Genomic DNA, 27,514 nt, shown 5'->3' with positions numbered 1-27,514 from the left:
GTCACAGAGTACTGTGTCCTGAGTGTGTCACCTGGCTGCAGTTGCAGTACTCTCCTAGAAAGAGAAGTCTCTGCTAGTGAGAAGATACTGAGGACTTTACAAAATCAACCTATTAATCTCCTGCTCCTCACAGAGCCACACGCGAGGTAGGGCAGACAGAGGGCTGTCCGTGTCATGAGCTGTCCTCAGGAACTGCAGAACTGTTAGTTCAGCACCACACTTATCTGTTAAAAGAGCTGCTGGTGTAAGTCCTTGTAAAAGTCTCATCTTAACAGTGGTGGAAGTCATAATGATCAGTTTTCCAGCTCCCAAGGTATTCTTTGCTGAGGCTGGTGGAGGGAAGAGTAACTCATTTCTTACTAGCAAGCAGGCATTTTCTGGTTTACCTTCCTTCTCCCTTCACCCCCCAGATCATACGCTCATTTTGGATCCATCGGTGTTGCAGTCTTCCTGGCTCCATGATGAGCCTCTTAATGAACACAGCTGAACAGGGCAAAAGAAGCGGGAAAAGCTCGCTGCTGTCATGGTGACTTTTTTTGCTACTTTGAATGTGATCCCCAGGGACTGTCAGTCCAGGTCCAGTCTGAGGGCGCTTTCCCCTTTCTTCACGAACTCTGTGTGTTGTGCAGCCCAGTGCGGTGTGGTGGCCGAGGAGCGCAGGCTCAGTGGCCCCAAGAGGCTCCAGCTAGGCTGTCCATCTCTCTGCTTGCCCTTAGCTGTGTTTGGAGCAGAGTGGCCAGGGATTTGGAAGTTTGTACACAGCTGCTCCTTCCATAAGCCAGATGTCAGCATCATGCTGTGGTCAGGATGACCTGTTTGTACAAGCACTGGGGGCTTTGACAGTTTGTAAAGCCCCTGTGTTGTCCTTCATCTTCGATGTATGTAGGTCTGATAAAAGAAATGCCCCCTGGGCCGTGTACAGATGGATACACACAAAAGACCTGGCTGTGTGCGTTTGTCATAATTTCTGTAATACTTCATAGCTCACTCAGAGCGAACCAGCAATACGGTACGTTAATTCCTTCTCTAGGCATTGAGGGCTCAGTTGTGGCCGAGAGATAAGGTGAGCGCAGCACACACCCATGCCTGCCCTTTTCTCTGAGTGATACTGGGTTATCTGGGATACCTGCCTGGTGGAGGGGGATGGTCTGACAGGCACACTCATCCCTGAATGTCAATAAAGAAAATGAAATAAACATTTTCGTTCTTAAAAAACTGGTCTCGTCAGAAACTGGTTTGAAATTCATTTGGTTAAATGGGAGCCTCCGAGAAATCAGATGAGGAAGGAACTTGCTAATATCAAACCTTGCGCTGCTCCTATTTTAGAACAGGTTCCCTCCAGCAGCTAACTGAGGTCCTCTTCCCTGTGGGTTTGTCTCAGGGGACACCCTGAGGAAAACTAGTGTTTATAGAGACCAGACCAATGTTGCAAGGTCGTCAGAAAGAGCAGTTGCAGAATTCCTCCCTTGTCACACTGGATTCTTACCCATTTTCGCAGCAGTAGCCTGTCTTTTACAGGGCAGACTCTTTGTAGATACTTGCTTTCCTGTCTCACAGCTGCCTTTTTCCCACCACTGATCCAGAGCAATCCAGTAACACCACGGTTGGCGCTGGGAAGGGCCGGCCCTGTCAGGAGTCTTTCTCAGTTTGGTTTATCAAATGAGAAAGCCCAGGTGAGGCCAGGCAGCTCTCGGAAGGGTGCTGGTGGTCGGTTGACCACAGGTTCAAGTCCATTAAGTGAGTTAACTTTGAGTCTCACTGATGGGATTTGGGAAAGGAAGGACAAGCATTGGTTGTATGTTTCTTCTAATTGAATCGGCTCTTTCTTGCCTTCCCCTCTGCCATACTGGGTGGCTTAAAGATCTCTGTTGTGCTTGAGTGACAGACTGTGTCAATATGTAGTTGCTTAGTAAGTTCATTAACCTGCAGCTAAATCCAGGCAATGGCTAACTCGAGCTGTTTTTATATTTAAGCAAACTGCATCTAATCTTTCCAATGTATTTTGCTGAGCATGTAATTAAATAAGCATGACCCTGCAGTCTTTGTTGTGAATGCTTCCTGTTTTATAATTGCGATGATCTGAGAGATGTAATTAAGGGGTTCTTAATTTTCCATAATTGGTGGTACTCCAGGTACAGCAATTTAGACACAACTGACAATACTTTAAAAACTTAGGAGTTAAATATATCTGTATTTGGAGGCATCTTCTGGGGGCATGCTTTTTGAAAATTGTAATAACTTCTGTTTCTGCTCTTCAAGGTTTTCGGACGTCATCCTGGCAACAATTTTGGCTACCAAGTCAGATATGTGTGGCAAAAAGTTTGAACTGAAGATTGATAATGTTCGCTTTGTTGGCCATCCAACGTTGCTTCAGCATGCCCTTGGGCAGGTACGGTATGAGGTCCATTCTGGGAACCTGCCTTCTTTATGAACAGCCTGGCTTAGCTGGAAACTTAGAATTCAGAATATGTGTCTTGGCTTTTGGGCCTGTGTTTATTTCCTGGTGCTCAAAGTTGTCTTTTACTTACTCCCAGATAAATACAGTGAGTGGCAAACGGAGGGAGCTGTGTCAACGATTCACAGAAACCCCTTTCTGGTTGCTGTAGAAAAGCAATGTGGGTAAAGAGAAGTAATACTAAGCATGCTGTCCAGCTCAAAAAGCTGTTTCTCACTACATCAGTTATCACAAGTTTGCTTTTCAGCACCTCCAGTTAGTATGGCAGTTTAAAAAAACCCACCCAAAACCTTCCCAAATGCTAGAAGCCATGTCAGCCTTGTTTGGCTTTTAACTCTTACTGGTGCTGAAGATGATTCATGAGGCTTGGTTGGAAGCGGTAGGATGCTGAAAGAGGTCTAAAACTTTCTTGTGGACAACGTCAGACTGCTGTTTGCATTGAGACCTTGCTCCGTGGCCTGTGTTTTAGCCGCTTCCAATGAAAGCGGTTGCCACCTAGGGTATGGAAAAGGTTCTGCTTAAATCTAGAAAGAATTTACATGACTCTATGTGCAAAATATTCCCAGTCCCATTCTTTCTTCCTGACAGACTGTAAGAATGAACTAGGCTTTGGCAATTTCTGAATTCAACACTGATCTCTGTCACTGAACTGCTTTGGTGTAATTTTTCGTCAAATTTACTAAGGCATTCATTTTTTCGGGGGGAAAAAAAAATCTGTTTGCCAATTCTGTCATCCTTTCTATCTATAATTAGACCTGCAAACAGATTGTTGGCAACTGCTGCTTGATATTTAGAGGACCAAACTGCTTTAAGCCAAGTGAGGAGCTGGCCTCAAGCACTGAAAGATGCTAGTGTTCCACTTTTGAAACTCAGTCATGAGCCTACAAGGAATGTGATGGAGGATCACCAAGACTCAGTCCTCAAATGTTTAAGCTGTTTTGGAAGACAGAATTCAAGTGTCCCCATGCTGTGCAAGTACATCACCAGCCCCAGCCAAGGCGAGCAGTGAAACGGGCCCAGAGTCCGTACAGGGACCCCAGGAGGAGGAGGAGGAGGAGGAGAGAGGGTGAGGCAGGGCTGGAGACAAGGCTGCAGTGTACTTACCAAGGATCCATCCAGGAGACAGGGCTGGAGACAGGGACCCCTGCAGGCCCTGGGCTGAGCTGGAGCAGGGCTCCTGGGTTACGGGCTAGGGTGTGCGTGGGGACACCCACTCGGGGCTGCTCAGTGCTGTTAAGACTTTTGGTGCCCTCAGGGCCCTGACAGCAGCAGCCTGTTCTCTCACAGTATCAGATTCCTTGATTTTGCTAATCTCACCTGAAAGGCACAACTTCCTAAATCTGCTGTAAATGAGGTTGAAAATTCATGTTTGTGTTTTTTCCATCACATATTATTATACATTCTCTCCACTTTCCAGTCAGTTTTATCCTAATTGGATGAAATGTCTCTTCATTTTCAATTTGTCTAAATAAAATTTCATTTGGGAAAATAAACAAAGTTATGAAGTGCTTTAAACGCTTTTTGTTACTTCTTGTAGGATCTTTTTGGGTGTGTCTTATCACCCCACTAGGCACCCCAGAACTTCCTAGTGTCCAGAGTCTTCTAGACATGGCAGCCATCTCTGCTAGTTCCTTCAAGTCTAAATCTGGGACCCTTTGCAGTTAGGAGGAAGCTAGATGGAGCTCCTTTCCCGTGGAGGAAAGGCAGTGATTGGAGTAACCTAACAGTCTCTGGTTTGGGTTTCTTCGGAGTTCATGCTCAGCAAGTTAATCCATGGGACAGCTCAGCAAATTCTTACTCAGATGAGATTCAGGAGTTACAAGAGCACGAATATTTAATCCTGTGTGCCAGACCACCTTTTATATAGCAATATTTTGAATTCTTCAAATTTCTTCAGCATTCTCTTTTTCAGTTCAGTCTTTCCTTTTTTTTCTGAACCAGAGGTGATATGAAATCTAGGTTGCATCCCAATGGATATTAATGGTGGTAGTTTTTTAGATTTTAAGGAAGGAAGAGGATCAGTCCCTGTTTCCCAAAAGCATCGGAAATGCTTTTGTGTCTTTGCTGAAGTTCATGAGACATCCTGAAACCCGTAACTCTGGAACAAATAAACACAGTAAATTGGTTTTACCATCCTCCTGTCGCTGCCTTTTTGATAGAAATTCACTTAAACTTTAGAAAAAACCAAACACATGTATCACTTCTTTTAGTTTCTCTAATTTTTAAGGCTACTGAATGGAAGCAGTCAGGTTTCAGAGTTCACTGCTGAGCAGTTCTTTGCTGGTGCTTGGGACTTGTCGGGAAGGGTGGATGTAGCTCTGCTTTTGCCAGGTTCTTGGCGTTTGCCCTGTCTCAGACGCCACAGTAGCTGTGTACGCACATATATTGGGGAGAGACCGAGTATTAGGTTAGCTGGGTGTTTGGCCTGGCAGGCTACAGCTGTTTTCCCTGGGGACTAGAGGGTGTTCAGCAGGGCGTTTCGGGGGTGGCAGGAACGTCCTCTGGATTTTGTGCTCCATCTTGTGGCTACCCTTGCTCGATTCAGAGTCGTTGGTCTCTGATGTGCAAATTCAACTTGCTTGTCTTGGCTTCCCCTGTTCCACCCCACCAGCGTCTGTACCTGCGCTGGGGATGGAGCTCTGCTGCAGAAAGAATGGGGGGGTGGGGGTGGAGAATGTGTTTGAAATCCTGCAGGAAGGGCAAATCAAACCTTTTATTTTAGTACTGTACTTCTAGAGCATATTTTTTTCTGATAAAAGCAACAGTTTGTAGCACGAAGCAATCCAAACGGGGAGTTTAGGAAAGGAAAGAACAGGTGTGGCCTGGGATGAGAAATCTATGGAGTTCTCTTTAATTAACAATATGTATGACAATTGTGCTAAGCATTAGGGTCCCTAATAATGCTAAAATGTGGTAGTAAAAACACCTAGTAAGTCTGCTGTCTTAACTGATGCTTATTTCCATGGTCATGACCAAAATGCCTTGGTTTAAGTCTTCACAGCTTCTCAGAAAAGGCAGTATTGTAGAGTAACTGTGACACTTTAATTAAAAAAAAAAAAAATCCTATGTTTTATTTTTTGCAAGTTAAATTTGATGGTATAATTTGTTTTGTCTGATCTTTTTTTTCTCAGTAAACTTGTTATTTGACTGAATTAGGCTTTTTTTTGCTTGCCTTTTTTTTTTTTTTTTTTTTTTTTTCCCCTTTGTGACTGGATCCAACTGACACTAGCCTGTGGGATTTTTTTAAAAAAATCTTTTTCAGGTATCCAAAACTGATCCTTCACCAAAGAGAGAGATGCCCACTATGATTCTCTTCAATGTGGTGTTTGCACTAAGGGTAAGGACTGTCTTCGTTCCATCTGACAGTGGGATGCACTTCGGATGTATGTTCCAGTAATCTCTTGTAAAACATTCAGTGCCTGGTTTCGTTGGGATATTTTAATTTGAAACAACAAACCTAAACAATGTAGAATATGACACTGACAGGCGGGAAAGTTTTCCAGCCCAGTGGAAAACAAGTACAGTTGTTCTCTTCAGGACATTTTCTAGGGTTTTTGATTTCAAATACCCAAGTGTAAAGGCATGCAAGTAACCACTTTACAAAACAGATCTGAACCCAGTTGCAAGTCCTGTGTGTGTCTTGTCTTCCATTATTAGCGAGCTGGTAACCTGCTGTGAGTTCCTGGATCCTGCAATTGAGGCTTGTCCAGCTAAGCTGTGCAAGAAGCCAGCCTGGGTCTGCCTGTCCCCTGCGTCTGATGCTGCGCTCTGTGTGTGGCTGCGCTGCTGCTGCCCAGGGTAGGACCAGTCCAGGCAGCGGCACTAGCGCGTTGCCGAGCCCGTGTGACTCCGTGCAGCTTAGACCTTGGTGGTCGGCTCTGCTCCAGAAGCAGGGGCAGCAGGCAGCGTGGTCCCCAGCGTGGCCTTGGTCAACCCAAGCTTGCTCAGTCCAGAGTCATTCAGAAACCTACTCTGGCTCCGAACAGCACGGTTTTGAGCCTTTACTCATGCTGTGTGATACAGAGACACTGTGCCTTTGCTCAGTGCTTCTAGGCTTTTTTTGTAATTAAATGGACAGCGTTTGAAAGCTGCCTCCTCTTAGTGATGAGATCATTGTAAAGGGAGAGCGCCGGGGAGCAGCAGCTGGAGCATTCTAAATGAGAAGAAGGTACAAGTGAAGAACAAGTAGGTTTTGATGCTCAGGAAGAACCTGCAGCAAATATGTCGTTTTTGCTTGGAATCTTTTTCAGGTCTGCTCTATTAACTGGATGTTGGTCTGTGTTAAGGGATCCTGGCTTGGGAAATTAGGTGATCTAAAACCCTAGAAATTTCATTATGTTCAAACATTATTCAATTTCTGAGCTCTGGCTTTCTCTTTCCAGCCCACAGGTTGCATCTGTGGAGCCATCATAGTATTTTTGTGGCATGTACACATATGAAGAAGCAGTTTGAAAATAAAAGAGGGAGTTGGAATAGCTGTCTTTAGGGAAAGGATTGCTTTTTGCTTGACTGGATAAAATGTCATGATTTGAAAGCCCCCAGCTCCCTGCTTGTGAAATGACTTCCCCCCCCCCCCTTTTTAGCACTGGTATGTTTCTTACCACTGGCTTTCCAGTGGTGACTAACATGGACATGGCCACAGTCTGGATGGCTTGTCCTCCGTTGCAGAGCAAGGTTTCACACAAGAAACTTATCCCAGCAATCAGTCTGAATCAAGCAAGAAGCCATTCACTGAGTTCTAGTGGGGATCCATTGTTCTTGTGCTTTGGGACACTCTTAGGTCAGGGAGTGCTGAATTTGCAATACAGGAGTTGATTTTAGGTTTCACACATTAAGAGACATTGGTTTCAGGAATTTTATTGGTTTGGTGTATTGGGAAAGCACCATGCCTTGGTTGTAGGCAAGTGTGTGTAGATGCATGTGCAAACACAAGCTTTCATGCACATTGAATCATATGGAAGGAAAAGTGTTGGAAGCAGCGTTCCTTCATTCACAATATTGCAAGAGCTTGGTGAAGTGCAGTGAAGACTATATCTAGCCCACGTTTGTCTGGAATCTAATTTCTAGTGGTTCTCCTAGGAAAACATGGTGCTTTTGCATTTTGGCACTGTGATGATACGGATGCAATTGTGGGTGGAATGCAGTGCTAAATATTTGCCAAATGAGACACTCTTCTTTCATAGAGAGCTGTCAACTTTCTGGAAAGTGCCGTGCAAGAAGCAAGTGGAAGTTTTTTCCTAGTGTGGTGTAGTGCCCTGCAGAGGGTGGGTGGAGGTGTTCTGAGATAAAGATGAGAGTCCATCTGCAGTGGGCAGACAGAGCAGGCAAAGTCCCAGATGCTATAATCAGCACTGATCCTGCTGTGTTTAAGTTTCAGGGTTACCAACGTGTCGTGACTCAGCAAGAACAGTGGTATCCAAAGATGATGACTCATGGTTTGCTAGTTTACATGCCAAGTTATCGCTTGCTAGAACTGTAAATTCCTTTAAATGTCTTAACAAACATGAGGCAGCTGCTTACTCAAACTGGAGCCACCGAGCGCCCCCCCCCCCGCCCCCATCAGCTGTACTTACATGATAGATTTTTCCAGCACTTTCATGGTGGGACTTGCATGAATGCAGTGTTAGTAATAAGCCATATTTGTGAACTGTTTGGGAGCATAAATCCAAATTCATTCTGGTTTGAGATCGAATTGTTGATCATGTGCTGGTAATTCTTACCTAGTTACTGTCTTGACAGTATATAAGGCAAACATCAGTGTAACAACATGGAGTGGATGGGCACTGCAGTGCTTATACTCCCTGTGAATTTAACCTGAACACTGAGATATTCTGCCTTTTCAAATAGCTTGACACTTTCTTTTCTCATTGTGTGAAACAGTTCCTTGGTCTCTCTGCTAGCAGAAGGCCAATTAACAACTGGAAAAAATAAACCAGATAGGAGTATCATACTTCAGGTGCTGTGTTCATTTCATGCGCATAGACAAGGTTAGAAATCCCTGTCTTCTCTCTGCCTTTGGGCATCTCTGAGCTCCTGCTTTGTTGCTGCTACAGAAAATTCCTTTTTTTGCCAGTTGCCACAGAGGCTGACTTTTGATATCTGCTGAAGATGATTATTTTGACTACTTCTCCATCACTGTAGTTCCATGTATGTGACTCTGGCTGAATGACCGACCTGTTTCTTTTCTGTGTTGCCTGTAGGCCAATGCAGATCCGTCCGTGATAAACTGCTTACACAACCTCTCCCGAAGAATCGCCATAGTCTTGCAGCACGAGGAGCGCCGCTGCCAGTACCTGACCAGGGAGGCCAAGCTGATCTTAGCTATTCAGGATGAAGTGTCTGCCATGTCAGAAAGTGAGTGCTGAGCTTAGCTTTGTGCAGGAATATGTTTGTCCAGGAGCACTTTTTCAGAAAAGTGCTGATTGTGCCTTCTTTTTTTTTTGTGGCTGGGATCAGTATGAACAAGTTTGGGGCTCTTTATTCTGACAGTTTTTGACTGCACTTTGCCTCATCCAAGATCACTCTCCCGATGCAGAGCTGTCAGCTTGAGAAGCGAAGTAGCTTGTTTACTTCCCTTGCTAGCTCAGGTCAGCACAATCGCTGGCGAGTGTGCGCTGAACCGTCACATTTGGATCTGCCTGTCAGGCTCAGACGGAACAACTTGTCTGTAGCCTGCTTCACCCCACTGAGAGCAAGTTTCCCATACTTCAGTGCTGTGCGCTGAGTCACCAGACTTCTTGTGTGGAAACTTTACCCTTACATGTTGTTGCCATGGCTAGCAAATAGTTACAGAGCATTTTTATAGACTGTATTTCAGAGTAATTTAATAATATACACTATTTAAGGTGAACTCTGTCTGACAGTGATGCATCACCTTGCTGCAAGCATTAAAAATTAAAACTAACATGTATAAACCAAAACCACTTGAAATAATCGCTTGTCAAATTCACAGTTACATGTGCTTAACTGAGTTGATGTTTAGGAGGAGTTGGCAATAATTCATTATTATTATTTTAACACGTAACTTGGGTTATTGTAAAAGCTTTGAAAGATAATTGTAGATTAAAAAGATACGGATTATGTCCCTAAGATGATGGTTGATACCTGGTGGAGGAAGAGGAAGCTCTCTTTGCTTTGAAATCAATTGTTTGCTTTCTTGTTTTGAAATTTTCTATAGCCACAGAAGGGCCACAATCACCTTTTCATCACATCCTACCCAAGTGCAAACTGGCCAGAGATCTCAAGGAGACATATGACAGGTAAGTGGGATTTTCTTTCTTGGTCGTAGTATGCTGCGTCTCACTGAAATCTCTTGGCTGTGTTCCTTAGGCTATTATCCTCCTTGTCATGCTGTTGACTCATTGGAATTTGGGTTTTAGACCATGTGGAGGCTAGCTTGTCAGGCGAAATATTCGCAGAATTGTTACCCTACTCATTACCTTGGTCTCCCTTTGGATACGTTATGGCTCTTAAAAGTTGGTGACGCCTGTCACAGCTTTAAGAATTAACATTTTCTTCCTTAGCACAGAGGCACATAATGGCAAGTGAATTGTAGAATTGAAAAGTGTCATAATACAAATTTCATATTGCTGTAGAAGTGCTCTAAACCTGCAGCTAAGAGAAAAATGCTGCATCTGGCACTGATGGCATGTCAGGTACTGCCCTGGCTTCATTTGGTTACACTCTGCATGTCTGGACAGTGAATTTGGATTAGGTGGTGAGACTTTCAGCAGAATGGCAAGTGTAACGTGCTGTTTCTTGGCTGGATTGAAAGTTCTGGCAAGGATTTCAAAGGTGTGTGGAGCTGGTGTTTGATTTCAGCAGGCACCAACCTCCTCCAGTGTACTTCTGCTCTGACGGCTTGTCGGTGCTGTCTCTTCACGTGGAGCAGACGCCTCTGTTCGGGATATGCACTTGGTGAAAGACCTTAACAAAGGAGCATGGAAGGTTTTGGTGGGGAGGAAGATGATGTGCCCCTTGTTTAGGGTGTTTGTCAGGGCTTGGGAGAATTGCTCCGGAGTTCCTTGATTGACTGTAGAGCACATTGTATGATATTAGACAAACCCTTTAGACTCCCTAGGCTGCAGTTCCCCTTGTATAAAGGGGATAATCACAGAGCCCTGGAAGGTAAGGCACTGAGAGCCTAAATAACTTAATGATTGTAATGCACATTAGAAAACTTCTAATAAGCGGTTCTTTGTTGTGTTCAAGAGCTGTGAATTTCAGCTTGTTTGGAAGGAATGTTGTATATTGTTCAATACAACTCGCACAAAACCTGTACCAAAGTTTAAAATCAGGCACTTTTAATGTAGCCTGTAATTCTACTGTTAAACTTCACCTACTACTTACTTTTTTCTGTTCCTCTAGGGCTATGGGTGACTGGGCAAACCCTGATCTTGTTTCCAAACATTTTAGTGACACAGTGACATCTTGTGGCATTTAGCTGTGGCTGGTGGAACATACAGCCCACACTCATGGAGTGTGCCTATATGACCCTTCCATGACATAAGGCTGGCCACGGAGGGAACACGAGTTGGTGCTGCCCCCCAGATGTAAAATAAGGCAATGCCTCCCTCATTTAGGCCTTGTGAGTGGGGGGGGGGAAGCAGTGCAAGTTGTATTTTGACATTTTTGCGTGACGTTGTCATAAGCAGATGTAAGAAATCGGGTGTTGGTAAAAACAGAAAGTGCCTGTGCATTTGATTGGAAAGCTGTACTTGAAGAGTAGGTGACTGTTGTTGGCTGCCTGGGCAATAAGGTAGTGTTCTGCTGTACTTCTCCATTAATGCTCCATGCGAGTGAATAGGAACTGTGGTTGTTACATCTGCAGTCTGATCAGTTGAGAGGAGCTGCAGCACCTTGCCAGGCAGGCATAGAATTAAAATTACATTTTGGTAAGGTAGAAGAAATGATCTAGAAATAGGATTTTCTTTCTGCAACTCAAAGATGAAGAATTCCTGTGTGGCAGCAGCTCTGGTGTGAAGTCTGTGTGGTCTTCAACAAAATGAGGGTTAGTCACCAGTGACATGGGGTTGCAGAAAAAGCAAACAGACAAGAATGCATAAACCAAAAATCTTGTCTTCAAGATAGAAACCAATCCCACTCAGAATTGTATAGCCCCTGCTGTAATGACTGTTGTATCCAGTTTTGGGCAGCACATTTCAAGAAGGGTTTGGGCCACCTAGAGAGTGTGGAGGAGTGAGAATGACCTAAGAGGAAAGATCAAAAGATTTGGTCTGTTTCTTTAGAAGAGAAAAGACTGCTGGGAACAGTAAGTCTTCAAATGCATGCAGTGGCAATGTGGTGTTTTAAATTTACAGAGATTTCTGGCATAGCCTTTGGCATAGGGGAACAGCGTAGTGAAGTGGAGAGAGCCCTTTGAATTGCAGATGGGAACCCAGCTCTTCATTTCAGATTCGCTCAAGCCAGCATTTCCTAGCGGCTGCTGATTGCTGCAGTTCCAGTTGAAGGCCCCTTGAATTACCACTGCTACTCCAGAGGTGCTGTCTAGCCCTTGGTTTCCTGTAGGTGGTGCTGAGGTATTTCAGGCAAGACCCAACATGTCCCTTTGCAAGGTGGGTTGGACAAAACCACAAGTGTTTGAATCTCTTTATAGTTCAAAATGTCCCTTGCATTTTGAATTGTAGAATTTAAGCAGGGAGAGTTGAGGTCCACTGGAGGAGGGAGGTTTGACAGGTCAGGTGCAGAGGGCCTGCGGGACTAGATCCTTGGTCAAAGGCTTCCTCCTGGAAGCTGATTTCTGCAGCAGCCTATTGACACGAGCATGTGCAAGGCTCCGTGACGTTTCTTTAGGAATATTTTGGAAGGAGTTGCCACTCTAGAGCCTGAGTTTTGCTCAGGGCCAGTGGAAGAGAGCTTCTTGAACCCTTTTATCCATTTTAAAACACTTTCTCTCGCCCCCAAGCTGATCTTCCATGGTGTTTCAATGCTGCTGTGGTGGTTTGGTGTCTGGTGGGGTTTTGGTGTGGTTTTGGTAGTGGGGAAGGAGCTCCTGGAAGAGGCTTCGAGAAGCTCCCCCAGCTCCACTTTCGGACCCACCTCTGGGCAAGGCCAGGCCAATGGCGCCTCTGCGAATCCCTGTTGAAGAGGGAAAGAAGCCGTTGATTGTCGGCTGTTGTTTTGCCTGTCTGTGTTGGCGAGGGTGTGAGAGAAGGGGGATGTGAGAGAGCCAGCCCTGCTGACCCCGGGTCAGTGAGGCAAGAGAGGGGGAGCTGTGCTGGAGCAGGGGTTCCACTGCGGCCCGCGGTGGGGTGACAGCTGAGCCCCTGGAGCCCAGCGGTGGCCCAGAGGTCGCCCTGCAGCCCGCGGAGGGCCCCAGGCCGGAGGAGCAGGGACCAGGCCCGGAGCAGCCGCGACTCCGTCCGTGCTGGAGCTGCCCGTCGGTGGGAGGACGGCAGCCCTGGGAGGGACCGCGCTGGGGCGGGTTGGGGAGCTGCGGCCCTGCGGGAAGGACTCGCGTTGGGGCAGTGGGTGGAGGAGTGTCTGCTGGGAGAGGGACCCCAGGGCGGGCAGGGGAGGGCGGCGAGGGCCCCTCTCCCTGCAGGGGAAGAAGCAGCGGAGACCCCTTGTGCCGGCCGGACTGTGACCCCCATTCCCTGTCCCCCTGTGCTGCTGGGGGGGAAGAGGGAGCAGAGCTGAGCCCGGGAAGAGCGGAGGGCTGGCGGGGGGAAGGTGTGTTGTATTTAAGACCTGGCTGAATCTCTCGTTCTCCTTGATGGTGGTGGTTGTTTTGTATGAAATGTGTGTTGTTATCCCCGAGTTGAGTCTGTCTTTTCCTGGTGGCCGTAACTGGTGGGTGAGCCCTCCCTGTCTTTGTCTCGACCCTCAAGCCCTTTCGGTTGCATTTTCTCCTCCCCAACCCTGAGGGGACGGGCTAGGGGTGAGTGAGCGGCTGCGGGGGGCTTTTGGAGCCAGCTGGGTAGGCTCAAACCACGACAGCTGCCTAGGAAGGTTTACTGGCATGGTAACTGTATTTGCTGTGCGGACACAGCCTCCACGTGGAGATCTCTACGTCTGTGGACAGATTGGCAAGATCCCTTGTCTGTACCAGCCCTTAACCGCTTGTTTTCCAAATGGCCATCTCTTCCTGCACACTTTAGGAAGACCTGATGATGCTAATGTTGATATTTAGCTGGTCACTGGCACCTAGCGCTGACGTGCAGTTAGTGAATCTGCAAATAAGACCCTGAGTAAGAGCCTCAGATGGTGCTGTGTCGCTAATACTTGATTTGACAGTCCAAGGATTTCTGTGTTTTCCACGTTCAACACCTAGAGCACAGTAGGATGGCTGCAGGTTAAAGATCTTGACTTAGAGAAACTTAACCCAAGGTGATTTAGGAGCTTGGTGCTAGGAAGGCAATTTCCTTATAAAGCCATCTTCTGCAACCCCAATGTGAAGGGTTTTCTCTGGTAGAGGGAGCTTGGCTTTATTTGTCAAGAAAGAAGTGTACACACTTGCGTTTCTCGTCATGTTTGTAGTTCAACAGGAACGTATGGGAAGCATCAAAGTCAGTAGCAGCATTGGTAGCTGCTTTGTCCTTGCCCGTTTCCACAGCAGCGTAACTCCCTGCCCAACCATTTGCTGACTAACTCCCCGGAATTTCCGAAGGTACGTGTCCAGGTAGTAAGAGACTCCTTGCCATTTGAAACAAGCCGGCAGCTTGCAGGAGAGGGCCGGTAGTGTGTTTGTGTCTATGTGGACACGTATTTTGCCTGCAACTGTCCTTGCCCAGTTTCTGGTGGGGCTTGGAGGGCTCCCCGGGCTGGGCAGCTTGTGCCTGCTGTAGCCGCAGGGATGGGAAACCGAGGTGGGATTCCCGCCTCCCGCCCTGCCTTCGGCTCCCGGAGAGAGAGCTGCCACGCACGCAGCAGGGCTAGAGTGCCGAGGCAGGAGGAGCAGCAACATGCAGGGCTGGAAGGCAATGCTTGGCCAGCGGGCCAGGAGGTGCGTGTCACGCTTGCCTTGCCAGAGCAAGGCAGGAAGATTTTTATGCTGTCCTGTGAGGAGAAGCTCTGTGAGAAGAGAGCTGCTTCCCCCACTGTGTGAGGCAGTGCGGAAGGACATCCGTGCCCTGAGCACTGCCCCGAAGGAATATAAGCCGCTCACCGCCTCTGGGGCTTTCGGAGCGCAGAAACCCTTGGGCATCGCTTGGCCGGGAAAACGCCGGAGGTAGCCCAGGAGAAGTTCCAGGCTCAAATCCATGAGCGGGTGAACACCTGCAACATGCTGCTGTACTAGCTGAGGCAGCGGAGCCGAATCCGGGATGAGCTGCAGAAGCGGTTGCAGCAGCTGCAGGATACCGAGATGGACAACCAGTGGCATCAGGCACAGGTGGTTTGCCAGCTGGGGAACAGCACTGAGAAGATGCTGATGAAAGTCCAGGCTGCAGAGAAGGTGACCGCCCTGTACCTGGCAGTGTGGGATGCCCTGAGGAAGGAGCTGGCCCAGCTGCCTCGGCACCTGGACCTCCTGAGCGAGACGGCTGATCTGTACCGTGGGGAGCTGGAAACCATGGAGCTCATGGCCTCGGGTGCCCTCAGAGCTGCTGCTGTAGCCAAGGAGGACATGGCCAAGAAGAAAGCAGAGTTCCTGGTGGAGAGAGAGCTCAGGTGCCACTCCCTCGCTGCCCAGAAGGCACAGAAGAAAGAGCTCGAAAGGCATCTGAGAGTGCAAGCCAGGTCCCAGCTTGCCGAGGACTTGCCAAGCGTGCACATGCAGGACCCACTGGTGGCTGCCAAAGAGGCCACTGAGTTCTGGATGGTGACTGAAGCTGGAGAAGGCCAAGGCTGCGGTGGAGTGCTCTCGCTTCAGGGACATCCCCAGCAGGCTCCTGGCGCAGAAGAAGTCCTCAGTAGCCATGCAGGAGCACATCGAGGCCTGCAAGCAGAAGTGCCGCGCAATGAAGGAGAAGCTGAAGGAGCTGGAGGGGAAGCAGGCCAAGCTGAAGTTTCGTCCGCCCCGCAAGACCAACAGGAGGCTGGAGGAGCTGAGGATGCACCTGCAGCAGGCAGAGGTTCGGCTGGAGCAGCTGCAAGCCCCGGTGCTGAGGAACCAACAGGTCCTGCTCCAGATTGAAAATGCCATCGAGAGCCTCTTTGCCCCGTCTGCATGGGATCACCGTGCCCGGTCAGGACGATTCTGTTGAGGCCGGCAGCGCGGAGGAGAAGCTCCAGCAGTGCCAGCAGAAGCTGCAGTACCTGGTGCAGCGGGTGGCCAGCCTGCCCCCCGACATGCATGGCCTGGAAGAGGACAATGAGGCTTTTGTCAAGGTGCAGAATTCCCTGGAGAAGGCAGCTGCAAACCATCCACAGAACGTCAACATCTGCTTGGAGGAGAGCAGCAGCAGGGTGGAAGACACCTTTGATTTTCTCAAGAAAGGCGAGAACCTTGTCCTCACCCGGCAAGGCATCAAGAAGCAGGGGCTGCACCTGATGAAAACAAAGAAGAAAGCGGCAAGAAGTGGCTGGTACTGCAGCAGCCCTTTGGATCTCCAGACCACCGCTAACGCTTCGGATGCGCCAGACCAGCCACTGTAGCCTTTTCCCAGCAGTTGAATACACCGGCTCTTTTTTTGTTCCTCTCAAGCCTGTGGTCGCTTCTGTCCCCTAGAACACATGGGGGTCAAAGCCTGAGGTGAGGGGTGCTGAGCTGGGTTTGGAGGCAGCCCCATGCCCCTGCCTGTCGCCCAGCTGCTCTCCCTGCAGAGCTGGGGCTGGGCTGGGGAGAGCTTTCCCAGCCAGAGCAAGCGAGTGGGCACAGAGGACAGGGCTGGGCCAAGCACACCCATGGCATGGGGGCTGCTGAGCCCAGATGGGGTGTCCAGGTTGGGGTGGGGGCCAGGGGAGGATGCTCAGGGTTGATAGGATAGTGAGAGTGTCTTTACAAAAATATAGTACCACTTACCCAGGCTGGTACAAGATACCAGAGACCTAAACAATGAATAGATAAGGAGGAGAGTGTTTTTGCAAGTACGTGGCACTGTTTACCCAGAGGAGCCATGTGTTTATTAAGTAATCAGCAGGCCTCGTAAAACAAAAGGTGCCATGTATCTCAGCAATTAGTGAATCTCAACCGAAACCAAGGACCAGACTACAAAGCTCTGTTAGAGAAGACAACTTGCAACAGAAAAATCATTTAAAAAAAAAATTCCTCAAAAATTTCAAGGGAAGTTTGAACTTTTCAACTTTAGGAAACAGTGCACAGTCTTAATAGACTTACTAATATTAACTTCTCCGCCCAGGAGATGCATAATGACACGATAATGAAACATACGATACATGATGCAAAGGGGGGTACACGTTAAGGGGTGAAAATGTAGTATATGTAGTAGGTGGATCGGGAAGCCTGTGCCTTCCTAGTACCTTAGCCAATGGGGAACAGGAGAGGGTCCACTGTGGCTGGGAAATTAGGATAAAAAGGGGGCTGAGACCCCACGGGATATGCCCAGTGGACTCTTCCTTTATTCGAGTAAAGTTTATTTTACAGGACTCCTCTGTCTCCTTTGTGAACACTGAGCGCTGGTGCCAGGATTTTCCGCACAGAATGAAACACCTGTATTTTATGAGGCAGGAATCAATAGTCAGGTCATCCTGTTGCTGCTGCTGCTATAGTAGTGGAGTATTATTAAACTGACAGTTTAGAGGCAATCAACATCTACTTCCTGGGACCTTTTTTGACTTGAATGGAGAAAACTAGAATGTTTCTTTTTGATGGGTTCAGAAAATTGGTTTGAGAGTCTTCGTTCATCTTGTCCCCAAACTCCAGTGTTGGTACAGAACAAAAAGTAATGGCTTTAGGACCAGCAAAGTCCAGTTGCCAGGACCTCCAGCCCTGACGAATTTACCAGTGTTACTATGGGTGTCTCTTTTAAGCCAGTGGTCAATTTAGGCAATAAAGACGCTTTCACCAAGTTTTATCTGTAACTGCAGATAATATATAGCTTGATATTAACTAACTGTCTGATTTTAGCAAACTTCTCTGAGCTTTGTATTAGAATAAAAGTGAAAGTGGGGAGAGGTTTTTGGGGAGGATTGGATTGTTTGTTTCTTCTTTTAATACACAAAGGGATCTTATACATTTTTGGCCTAGTGGGATTTGAACTGACATTGATAGATCTAGCCTATCTGAGCAGCTCAGGGAGAAGTGGAATAATTACATGAGCTTTAATGAATTATTAGATGTGATTTGTGTAGCTGCGCTGTAAAATGTAAACCAGCTACAGTTATTTGGTCAAAGGATGGTCAGTGTGTCCTTTACAAGGAAATGTGAAATCATTTCAAAGCTCTTAAGTAGTCACAACATCTAGCAAAAATAAAACTCCGAAGCTACAAGCTCACCTCCACCAAACTAGAAAACATATTATTAATTTCTGATATAAATAGGATAGACATAAAATGAGGTGTGTATATGTAAAAATGCATAACTTTTATGAAATATGAGGCAGGATTGCCTTTGTTTTGCCAATAGTTATGAAAAAGAAGGCTGGAGTTCTGTGGGATACTGGCTGACTTTTGGGTTCCCATTTTGGGGCGGTGGCTTACTATAGGTGTTCAGGGCAGAGCAGATCAGAGCAAAAGAGCAGTGATATTCCCAAAAATGTTTCCCAGCTTCCTGCATCTCTGGAGGTGGTTTCTGTATAGTCAACAGCCTTCAGCTGATCTCACCTCCTGGAATTAGTCCACAATCCTGCTGTGAGCCAGAGTAAATATTTGACAACCACAGCATCCTCTGATAAGGAGGTCCATGGCTTAACTAGTGTCTGTGTTTCCTTCTATTTCTTTTGAACTTTGCTCCTTCTAGTATCATGAGATGTCTCAGGTCCTTACGATGGAGAGACATTAAACAGCTTTTTCTTACTTGCTTCTCCCTGTCTCAGTTTTAGAGTATGATAGCTCCCTGTCAGCATCCTAATCCGTCACCATGTATCCTCCGGTATCACTTACCGTGTATTATCTAACCAGAGATTTAAAAAAAAAAAAAAAAAAAAAAGTGTTGAAACTAAGTTTTCTTGGGATAAAATGGAATGTCTTTGAGAGTTTAATAGCCAGTTACAGTATGGGGAATGAAACTATTTTTGCCCTGTTACGGTCGAAGTTTGTGGGGAAAAAGGAAAAGTTGCAGCAAGGTCTCTGGACACCAGTTAACTGATGGAACAGCAGATGAAATTCACTATAGATAGATGTAAAGCAATGCATGTAAGGCCAAACAACCCTTATATAGTACAGAACTGCTCTGAAAAGAGCTTTTGGAATTACAGCAGATAGTTCAGTGAAAATGTCAACTCAGTGAAAAAGCTCAGGGTGCAGTAACACTGCAAAAAATCCTCATAAAATGTGCAGAGTAGTTAGGAAAGGAGGAAAGCACAAAAGAGAGCCTTCTGTAAACTCCTGGTGTACCTACTGCACCTTTGAATCTTTGTGCAGTTCTAGGTTTCCTATCAGGAGCTACTTAAACTGTGTCCCTGAGGTGTGCGATGCAGCCGACGCAATGTCCTCACCTTCCCACGGTCCTGCGTCTTCCTGGACTCTTGGCTTCACAATTTGAGTTGGTTAAGAAGAATAAAGTAGAATTGGAGCTGGGTGACTTCCTGATGCGACTTTGAAAACTTGTTTTCTTGGTATTCTTTCCTGTTGCTGGTTTTTGCTGTTCTGCTTCTGCCCCTAAAAGAAGGTGGCTTCTGGGTCTGCTGGTCCCCAGCCAAAGAGCTGGGGGCCAGCTTGTGGAGATTTGTGAGGCTCACAGTAAAAAGCTTGCTAAATAGATTACTTCATGAGGAATTGTAAAAATGAAGGCAAATGTGGATCCAAACTTACTTTCTGTGACTTGACTATATTTCATGCTGAATTACTCTCCTGTGTATATTGGTGACATTATTTAACTCTGTTGGCTGGCTAAGGGCAGTTGAAACAATCCTGCTCATTCCTCCTCAAGTTATTAGAGACTTAAATTATTTTCCATCCAGGGAGGGGCAGGTGAAGGAGAAATCATGTACATAAAGCCATAATGAGGGCTTGGAATTATACAGTTGAATGCAAATGTAGAAGAATGAAATTAAGATCCAGATCAGAACTGAAAATCTGGTTTTCTTGTTGTCTTTAATTCTAGACTGTTGTGTAGTGTGCTGTAGACAAAATTATGCTGTGGAGAGTGTAATTATGCAATTAAAGCTTCTGCCTTGGTGCACTTGGACCAAAGGATGGAAGGAACCAACTGTGTTTTTTTTCTGTTTCCTGAATGTTAAAACTGCGGGGAAAATATCCCTGCAAGTGTCTTATGTTTTCAGGTATCTCTGCTTCTTTTTGGTACGCTGTTTTAACAGCCCAAATAGCTTTCAGGTAGTCTTTTAACTCGCTTGTCCCCTTCATTTATTGTCGTATTTTCTCTTGTGAGTATTTGGCCCAGTAGACAGTGTGGATAACTACTGCTTCAGGGTGCCCTTTATCTTGATGTATTTTGAGAGAATCCAGCTTCATCTGTCAGTTGGTGTATGTCTGGTGGGATAAGCAGTGTTACAGGAGTTGCAGCATTTAATGCAAGAAGAATGGAGGTGTTTGCATGTTGCTTCAGGGTTTGGAGCCTCTGATCAGATGTGAGGTGGTAGCACCAGAGAGACAGTGGTTTCATCCTTTCAGTTCCTTTTTAAAAAAAGGAAAACATGTATAGTATCTGCTCCATTTGCAGCTTGAAAAATCGATATTTTCCAGAGGTCAGTGCAAGATTTAAGAGCAAAGCTATGGCCTCTGCTTTTGAAAAGCATCGTCTGCAGTGAGGTTTTCCCTAATGAGTCTGATCATGCACGAGGCAGGACAGGATTGTGTTTGCACTCTCACTGCTCTGTTGTGGTTTGGTGAATAGTTATACTGGCAGCCAAAGCTACCCAATGTTTTTGTTTTAAAGCTGAATTTTCAGGTCCCTCTAAACCCTGTATGCAACCAGATGAACTTGAAAAAGAGCATGTTAGTTTGTGGCCTACAAGTGGAGGCTAGGTATAAATGTTTAAAGTGCCACATAAAGAGTTTCCAAGATGTGTATTTGCTCCTGGCCTGTTTCTGGCATGTTTTTAAATCTGTTTTGTGTAGAGGGGAAATTCGTGGGTATTACCGACACAAAAGTCATGTTGCGAGTCTCAACACACTTGAATTTAAAATTCAGACTGGAATTTTCAGAGTGCAAACTTTAGAATTTTATTTTAGGCTAAAAAAATTCTTTTGGAACAAAACTTAAAATCAAAGGATGTATTGAGTAAGTCAGCTGTCCAGTATAGGCAAGATTAGCTGTTGATTTGCAAGTTTATATGTGTTCCTAACTGAGTATACGTGCAAAGCTGCGGTGGGCCTTGCCTCTTCCTCCCTGCTGAGCCCCCCTGCCTCCAGCAAAGCTCTGCCCAGGCCACCCCTGCAGGCTGGGCAGCCCTCTGACGGTTCACAAGGTGGTGCTGGCTTAGCTCCTTATGGTATGTTGCCCTTATGGTATCTTTACCCATTTAAAAGTAAATATAGTTACCTACTTAGGTATATTTAATCTGTTGCCCAGATTTACAGACTTCTGTAAAACCACCTGAGTGACGTTTGTTGCTCTAATCTCCCAGCTTTCGGGGTTGTTTCATTAAAAGAGGCTTATAGTTGCTTTCAGGCTGAACACGAGGGTCAGACTTTATTGTCATTCCTGAGATGTCCATCATTTCCACTCCAGTCCTGTTGTCTGAAGTCAGCTTAAAGGCTTAGCTTAGTCCCTGTGGTTTCCTAGAATGAAGAAACCATTTAACAATCACACTTGTGATTTCATGTGACAAGCAGGAGCAGGTTAATAAGAAACAAACAACCTAAGCAGAACTGAAGGAGTCTGTTATTGTGGAAACGTGCTGCTCGTAACACCCTTGCCCAATACAGTAATCTCCTTTTCCTCGGAGAGGAAGGTGGAAATTGGAGGTGGAAACATTGTGCCCAGTTCATCTTTGCCCTTTGCAGCTCTGGTCTAGGGAATTTTCCAGTGCCTTGCAGTAGATCTTCAAGAAACTCTTTTAACTTGAGATACTGCTGCAATGTTAAAAGCAGAGGGAGCGGAAGATCAGTGAGGTGAAGTCTTTCAGATCCCCCCCCCCAAAGCCTCCTAGGGGATAATGCTCTGTAAATACAAGTTAAGGAAGCCCTTGCAGCTGGGGCTCACCTGGTCCTCAGTCAGTCTGGGGATAGATGTTCAGTCTTTTCTTCTCCTGATGTGATTCCTGTGCAGGAGTGACTCTGGACCACTGTTTTCATTTGTTATATGTGGTAAATGCTGCATGTATTTTTTTTCTTCCTGTTTTAGTCTCTGCACAACAGGGGTGGTCCGTTTACATATCAACAACTGGCTGGAAGTGAGTTTCTGCCTGCCTCATAAAATCCATTATGTTGCCACAAACTTCATACCCCCTGAAGCAATTGAGAGAAGCCTGAAATCTATCAGGTAAGAGCAGGCTCTGGCCTTCAGAGTGTGGCCGGTCCCCTCTCCAGTTCCAGGTGTGGTGCTGCAAGTGTCTGTGCTGGCACAGCTGGGGGGTGATGTGACACGGAGCTGTGGCGGGGGCGTGGGCTGAGACGGGACTCCCTGGAGCTGCTGCTGTGGTATGTGCGGTGCTGCCATGTATGTGGTGGCGTGAAGCCACAGCCTCTGCGTTAACATTGGGTGGTTGTGCTGAGGTGATGCTGCAGGAGAGGTCTGTGCTGCTTCCAGTCAGAGGAATTGTTCGTTTTAATCTGTTGACCCAGAAGCAATTTTGCTTTCAGAAGAAAGAGCGTCCAGGCCCTGTGATATCTTATTTCCTGCATTCCATGTTTACAGATTTTTGCCTGCAAAAGTAACTAACTCTTGCTTTCTTCCTTTCTTCTACTTCATTCTGTATTTCAAGTAATGCAGATGAGCAGTTTTCAGACTAGTTCTCTGGGCTTAATTGCATGCCAGCACAGTGCAGGTTGGTTTTTTTCCTAGTCACTGGGGCATCCTGTTACCATATAACCCTCTATCCTCTTTTTATAGGGAGCATCTTACTTTGACATAAAAATAAGCTTATTCTGAACCCACTTATGGCAAAAGGATGATATTAGAAGTTCTTTTTTACCAGTAGATTGACCCGAGGTATCATGGTCTGGGAATAACTAAGCCTTCAGGGAAAGCTGCAGTTTACTGTGCAAATGTATTCTATTTTTCTGCAGGCCTTACCATGCCTTATTACTTTTAAATGATGAGAAATCATTGCTTAATGAGCTCCCGTTGGACTGCTCTCCTGCCCTGGTGAGAGTAATTAAAACTACCTCTGCTGTGAAGAATTTGCAGCAACTGGCTCAAGATGCTGACTTGGCATTGCTGCAGGTAAGGGGAACTGTCAGTGGCAGCTGAAATTCTTTTAAATCATGAGGTGCTTTCTTTCTGTGTGCCAGTGGGTTCCTGTGGCACACGAGCACGTCAGCCCTTCTGGTGTGAGCAGAGTGCACAGAGCAGGCGTGAGCCTGAGAGCATGGGGAGAGGCTGGAGAAATGAAGGGCGGCAGTGCAGTGACAGCGCTCCACAGTCCTGCAGCCACATCCAAGGCACAGGCTGCTGTGGGGTAGCAGGGGTGCCTGGAGATCTCTAGTCCACACCACTGCTCCGAGCAGGTTCATTGAGGCAGTCTGCTCAGGAACTTGGCTGTTCGAATTCTGAATACCTCCAGTGATACCTCCTGCAGCCTCTCTGGGCTCTGGTCCAGCATTTGACCAGCATCAGAGTGAAAAACTTTCCCTATATCTAATGGGAATTTCCCACCTTGTGTGTGGTGCCTCCCATGCCGATCCTGTGCCCTTCTGAGAAGAGTGGCTCTGTTTCCTCTGTGCCTTCCCGTTAGGTAGTTCAAACCAGAACAAATAGTACTCTTGACTTCCACCACAGGGGTCTGTCTTGGTTCTGCCACATCGATGTCTACGTGCAAATGGAGGCACCCAAAATGCAAGTGAAAGCTTACGGCTGCTGTAGCCAAATACGTTGCTTCCCCTGGACGTGCCAAGATCTTTTCTGCTAAAGAGCTCTGAAAGCTTCTGCTAACCCACCTACTGATTTCCCTTAGTACATTAGTGCGTGGACTTGGCAGAGTCCCAGGAAGAAGCTTTAGTTTAGGCTTGGGCAAAAATTTTGAGCCGGTCCATCCAAGCCAGCAGCTCTTTCCAAATGTCTTTCCAGTATTGACAACCAGACTTGAAACCTGAATTGCTCAAGGTGATGTGATGAGCCCTTGGAAAGGGATGTTTGAGCCAGTGGGGGGAATGAGACTGGCAGTCACGTGAGACACGAGGCCACTGTGGATGACTGGGGTCATTGTGGCCTTTGCTTGTCGGGCCTGAGGTATTAGGCGGTGTGGGAGAGGGCTACTGCGTGCTTGTAAGGGCCAGCTCAGACCCGAGGACACATCTGTGCTCTGTGTGACGGGAGAAGGACACGGCTGGTGCTCATCGCAGGTGCTCCTGATCGTGCGTCCGCACCTTCTCTTGGTGGAAGGGAAAGGTCCTGTTTTGTACTAAAATTTCCAGGTTTGCTTACAATGGTCTGTGATGTTACTTGGCGTTTTATAGCTATGGGATGAACTCTGGAAATTCCCTACTGCTTCTGTAGCTTTGTTCTCCACAAAAAAGCAAAGTTAAATGCACCTAATGATAGAGGCTGGATTTTATGTCTCGTAGACGCTATTTATGTGGCTCTTCCAGAGCCATTAGCAACCACGGACTTCTTTAACACATTAAAATACTTTGTGTAACTCATTACTGAAATATCTCAGTGCATGAAAAAGGCAGAGTTAGTTTCCTTTATGTTTGTGTCATAGTAAAGCCTGATTCTTTTATTTTTCATGTATAACGCCTAATGCGTTTTGTGCATAACAAAAATAGGTTTTTGGGGCATGAAAAGCAATTAAACTTCTATTGATACGATTTGAAGAAATTCCTTTAAGGCAGGAAATACGAAGTTGTTTAGAAATGTAAAGTGAACCTCTGAAAATTCATAACCTTGGCAACTGCTTTTTGATGTGCCACATGTTATATTAAACTGTGAATTTATTCTGAAGGCAGGGTGAAAGGATGGAACATTTTTCTTTCATTTCAGTTCAAACAACTTTTCTGTCATTGTATGGAACTCCTGCTGAGAGTTTTTGAACTTTGATTTTTCTCCCCTAATTTTTCCCTGTTTTCTTAATGCAGGTTTTCCAGCTTGCTGCACATCTCGTATACTGGGGAAAAGCAATTATTATTTATCCGCTGTGTGAAAACAATGTCTACATGCTTTCTCCAAATGCCAGTGTCTGTCTGTAAGTAGAAGGAAAACGAGTGACTGTAGCAACCGAGGGGTGAGAAGTGCAGATATGCTTTCCTTCCCTGCCTTGCTGGATACAGAGTGGGATCTTTCTTCATGTATGAATGTGCTGAGACTGTACCAAACACAAGCCATTACATGTGCCGGAACTTGCAGAGCCAGTGTGTGGTAGGGAGGAGCGTCACCGCAGATCGATACGCTTCTGCAGTGATGTGGGCCTTGGAAACAGTATTTACCCTGTGAAGCTCCTTTTTAGTACGCCTGCTCCCTGAATGTCCGTGTCAGAAAGGCTGTATGAACCTGAAACAGTATGGAAACATTCATAAAACAAAATACTTTATGATTAAGTTAGATAACTGAGCGTTTCATAGGACTATCTGCGTATCTGGCACACAGCATCACCTGAACTTAATCACAAGTAGCAAGTCAGGGTAGTGTTGCTATCACTATTGTATTGTTTCATGTGATAGCATTTTATACTGATACGCCTTCTCGCAGACAGGAGGCAATGAGGCCATTTTGAGAGCAGGCAGTGGCAATGCAAGGAAGATGTGGAGACAGTGGGTGGGTATTTTTGCTCTGCTAAAGTTTGGCAGCCCTTTCTCTGTTGGATTTTAAGACGGTTTTAGAATCTGTCTTGGAACTCAGTTATAGGAAAATAGTTTTAAATCAAAACTTCTGTGATGGAAGTATAAAAATAGGGCTGGAAGGGACCTTGAGGTCATTCAGGAACAACTGTGCCTGTGTCATATATGGCAGTGCTGTTCTTGAAGACCTTTGTAGATGGAAATCCTAAGACAGACAGTTTTCCTAATACTTAACTTGACCCTCCTTTACTGCTTGTCCTGTCAGCATCGGCAGGGAGAACAGTGACATCTGCGGCTGCATTTTGCACATTCAAAGACTGTGTGCATATCCTGCCCATCCCTGTCTTCTCTGGACTGCCCGATCCCTGCTCTTTTGATCAGAGACTGCGCGGGTCTAGGCTTTTTGTCATTTTTATTTTTCTCCTCTGGATTCCCTCCACACCTTGAATAATGTCCTGGAGCTGAATGTAATGCCAAGGTGAAAGTGCATACGCTCCTTGCTTACTTCTGCAGGATGCAACATGCCATAAACTATCCTTTCTGTTTCTCCTAGAACACAGAGAATATTTCATTTGGGAATTGGCACTTCTCTAATGCTTAAGTGGATACGTGTTACACTGACCAGCAATGTAAAACTGATTTCTGCCTTTACCTCTTTCCTGTAGTTATTCTCCATTAGCAGATGCATTTTCATGTCAGTTCCGGGGCCACAACCTGCCGTCGATGCTTTCCAAGTTCTCCCTCCCGGTATCACTCTCAGAGTTCAAGAATCCTCTTGCACCGCCCGTCCAGGAGGTGAGATGGGGAGCTCCTTGTTCTCCTGCTAATAAGAACAAGGCATGATCAGGAACCTGCTATTGCAGGTTTAGAAGCTGCCAACTACTGTGTTGCCAACCCTGTAATTTGTTGTTTCATATCTACATGCCAGAAACCTGTGGGGATGTTCAAGGTGAAGCTGTGTGGATGATCTGTGCTGGCAAAGCACAATCCTAAAAGAAAAATCAGAATGTTTCTTTTCCTTGAGTGCTGTAGTAGGGGAAAACGGAAACTCCATTTGGTCTGTTGAAAACGGTCATAAATTAGTAGGACTGAGTGCAAGTTTGTGGATTCCTCACAATCCCATTTAATTTTATTATATTCCGTCTGCTTTAAGTTCACAATCTGGTTTTAAAAGCAAACCATCTCTTCACTCAGCTTTTGCTATGAAACTGGGATTGTTTAAAGGCTGTTGGAGGAAGTAGACTCAGCATGTAGTCAACAGAAGCCCCTGTGTTAAAGCATTAGCATTTTAATGCTCAGACTTGGGATAATAATATACGGATTTTGGATTTGTGAGCTGTTGTTTTGCATAGATCATGGCTTGTGGCATTTCTGGGAACTGGTGAAATGCAAGAAAGAGCTCGATAATGTGAGGTCTCCTGGCTGACGCTGTTATATTCCCAGATGAAGAAGCTTGGACCTCTGAACACAGCTTATTGTGGCAAAGGAAGCACAGGCAGATTTCTTCAGCTGATTTCTTTAGCTGATTTCTTGGGGTGTTTGCTAGCCTTCATGCTTTGATGACTTGCTGGCAATATGAATTTTGCCATTGTTCAAATACCTGGAAGATTAACATCGATTGCGCACACGGGCACAGTTGTGAGAGAAGAATTTGTTGTAATTACAGGTTGGCAGAGATGATGATCAGAGATAAAGATAAGTAATGACGTAGTGTCTAATACCAATAGTAAGTACTGGTCAGCTGCCACCTTGGGAGGCAGGAGAAGAGCAATTTTACCATTTTATCAGTACTTCATTGTAGTTATAGACAAGTCAGTGTCCTGAAAATTGAAGCTGAAATAATAGCATTCATTTTATTCTAGCTGCAGTGGCTTCAGGGGGCATTCTTATTTTCAGTACTCCTTTTAAAATTGACTAATTGCCTTAATACTGCAATACTTCTGGTTGTTCTCAGATGTCCTACTTTTGTTTAAAATACACAGTCTGCCACTTACTGCTGCAGTTATGCCTTGAAACAACAGCGTGCAATCAATGTCTGCCAGAGCTGTTGGAGTCTGTGGTGGGGTCCTGAGGGTCAGCAGTACGGCTTGTTTTCATCATCCTTTCAACGTGTGGAAGGATGAAGGATGGTGCTGTGAG

At 46.0% G+C, this 27,514-nt stretch overlaps 1 protein-coding gene across 4 annotated transcripts in view; it reads left to right on the top strand.

Annotated features, from left to right (window-relative positions):
* The window catches only part of NPRL3 (NPR3 like, GATOR1 complex subunit), a 49,281-nt gene that overhangs the window by 7,396 nt on the left and 14,371 nt on the right, over window positions 1-27,514 (top strand). For all 4 annotated transcript variants that reach the window (XM_086473034.1, XM_086473033.1, XM_086473036.1 and 1 more), the window contains 8 exons: window positions 2,260-2,389; window positions 5,718-5,792; window positions 8,656-8,809; window positions 9,633-9,714; window positions 21,783-21,920; window positions 22,667-22,823; window positions 24,677-24,783; window positions 26,041-26,170. In XM_086473034.1, coding sequence (XP_086329160.1) covers window positions 2,260-2,389; window positions 5,718-5,792; window positions 8,656-8,809; window positions 9,633-9,714; window positions 21,783-21,920; window positions 22,667-22,823; window positions 24,677-24,783; window positions 26,041-26,170 — 973 coding nt within the window. The remainder of the gene's footprint in view (window positions 1-2,259; window positions 2,390-5,717; window positions 5,793-8,655; window positions 8,810-9,632; window positions 9,715-21,782; window positions 21,921-22,666; window positions 22,824-24,676; window positions 24,784-26,040; window positions 26,171-27,514) is intronic.

Source organism: Leptosomus discolor, chromosome 14 (assembly GCF_034619465.1).
Source record: "Leptosomus discolor isolate bLepDis1 chromosome 14, bLepDis1.hap2, whole genome shotgun sequence".
NCBI classification, from domain to species: Eukaryota; Metazoa; Chordata; class Aves; order Leptosomiformes; family Leptosomidae; genus Leptosomus; species Leptosomus discolor.
This window is presented reverse-complemented; position numbering and strand designations above follow the sequence as displayed.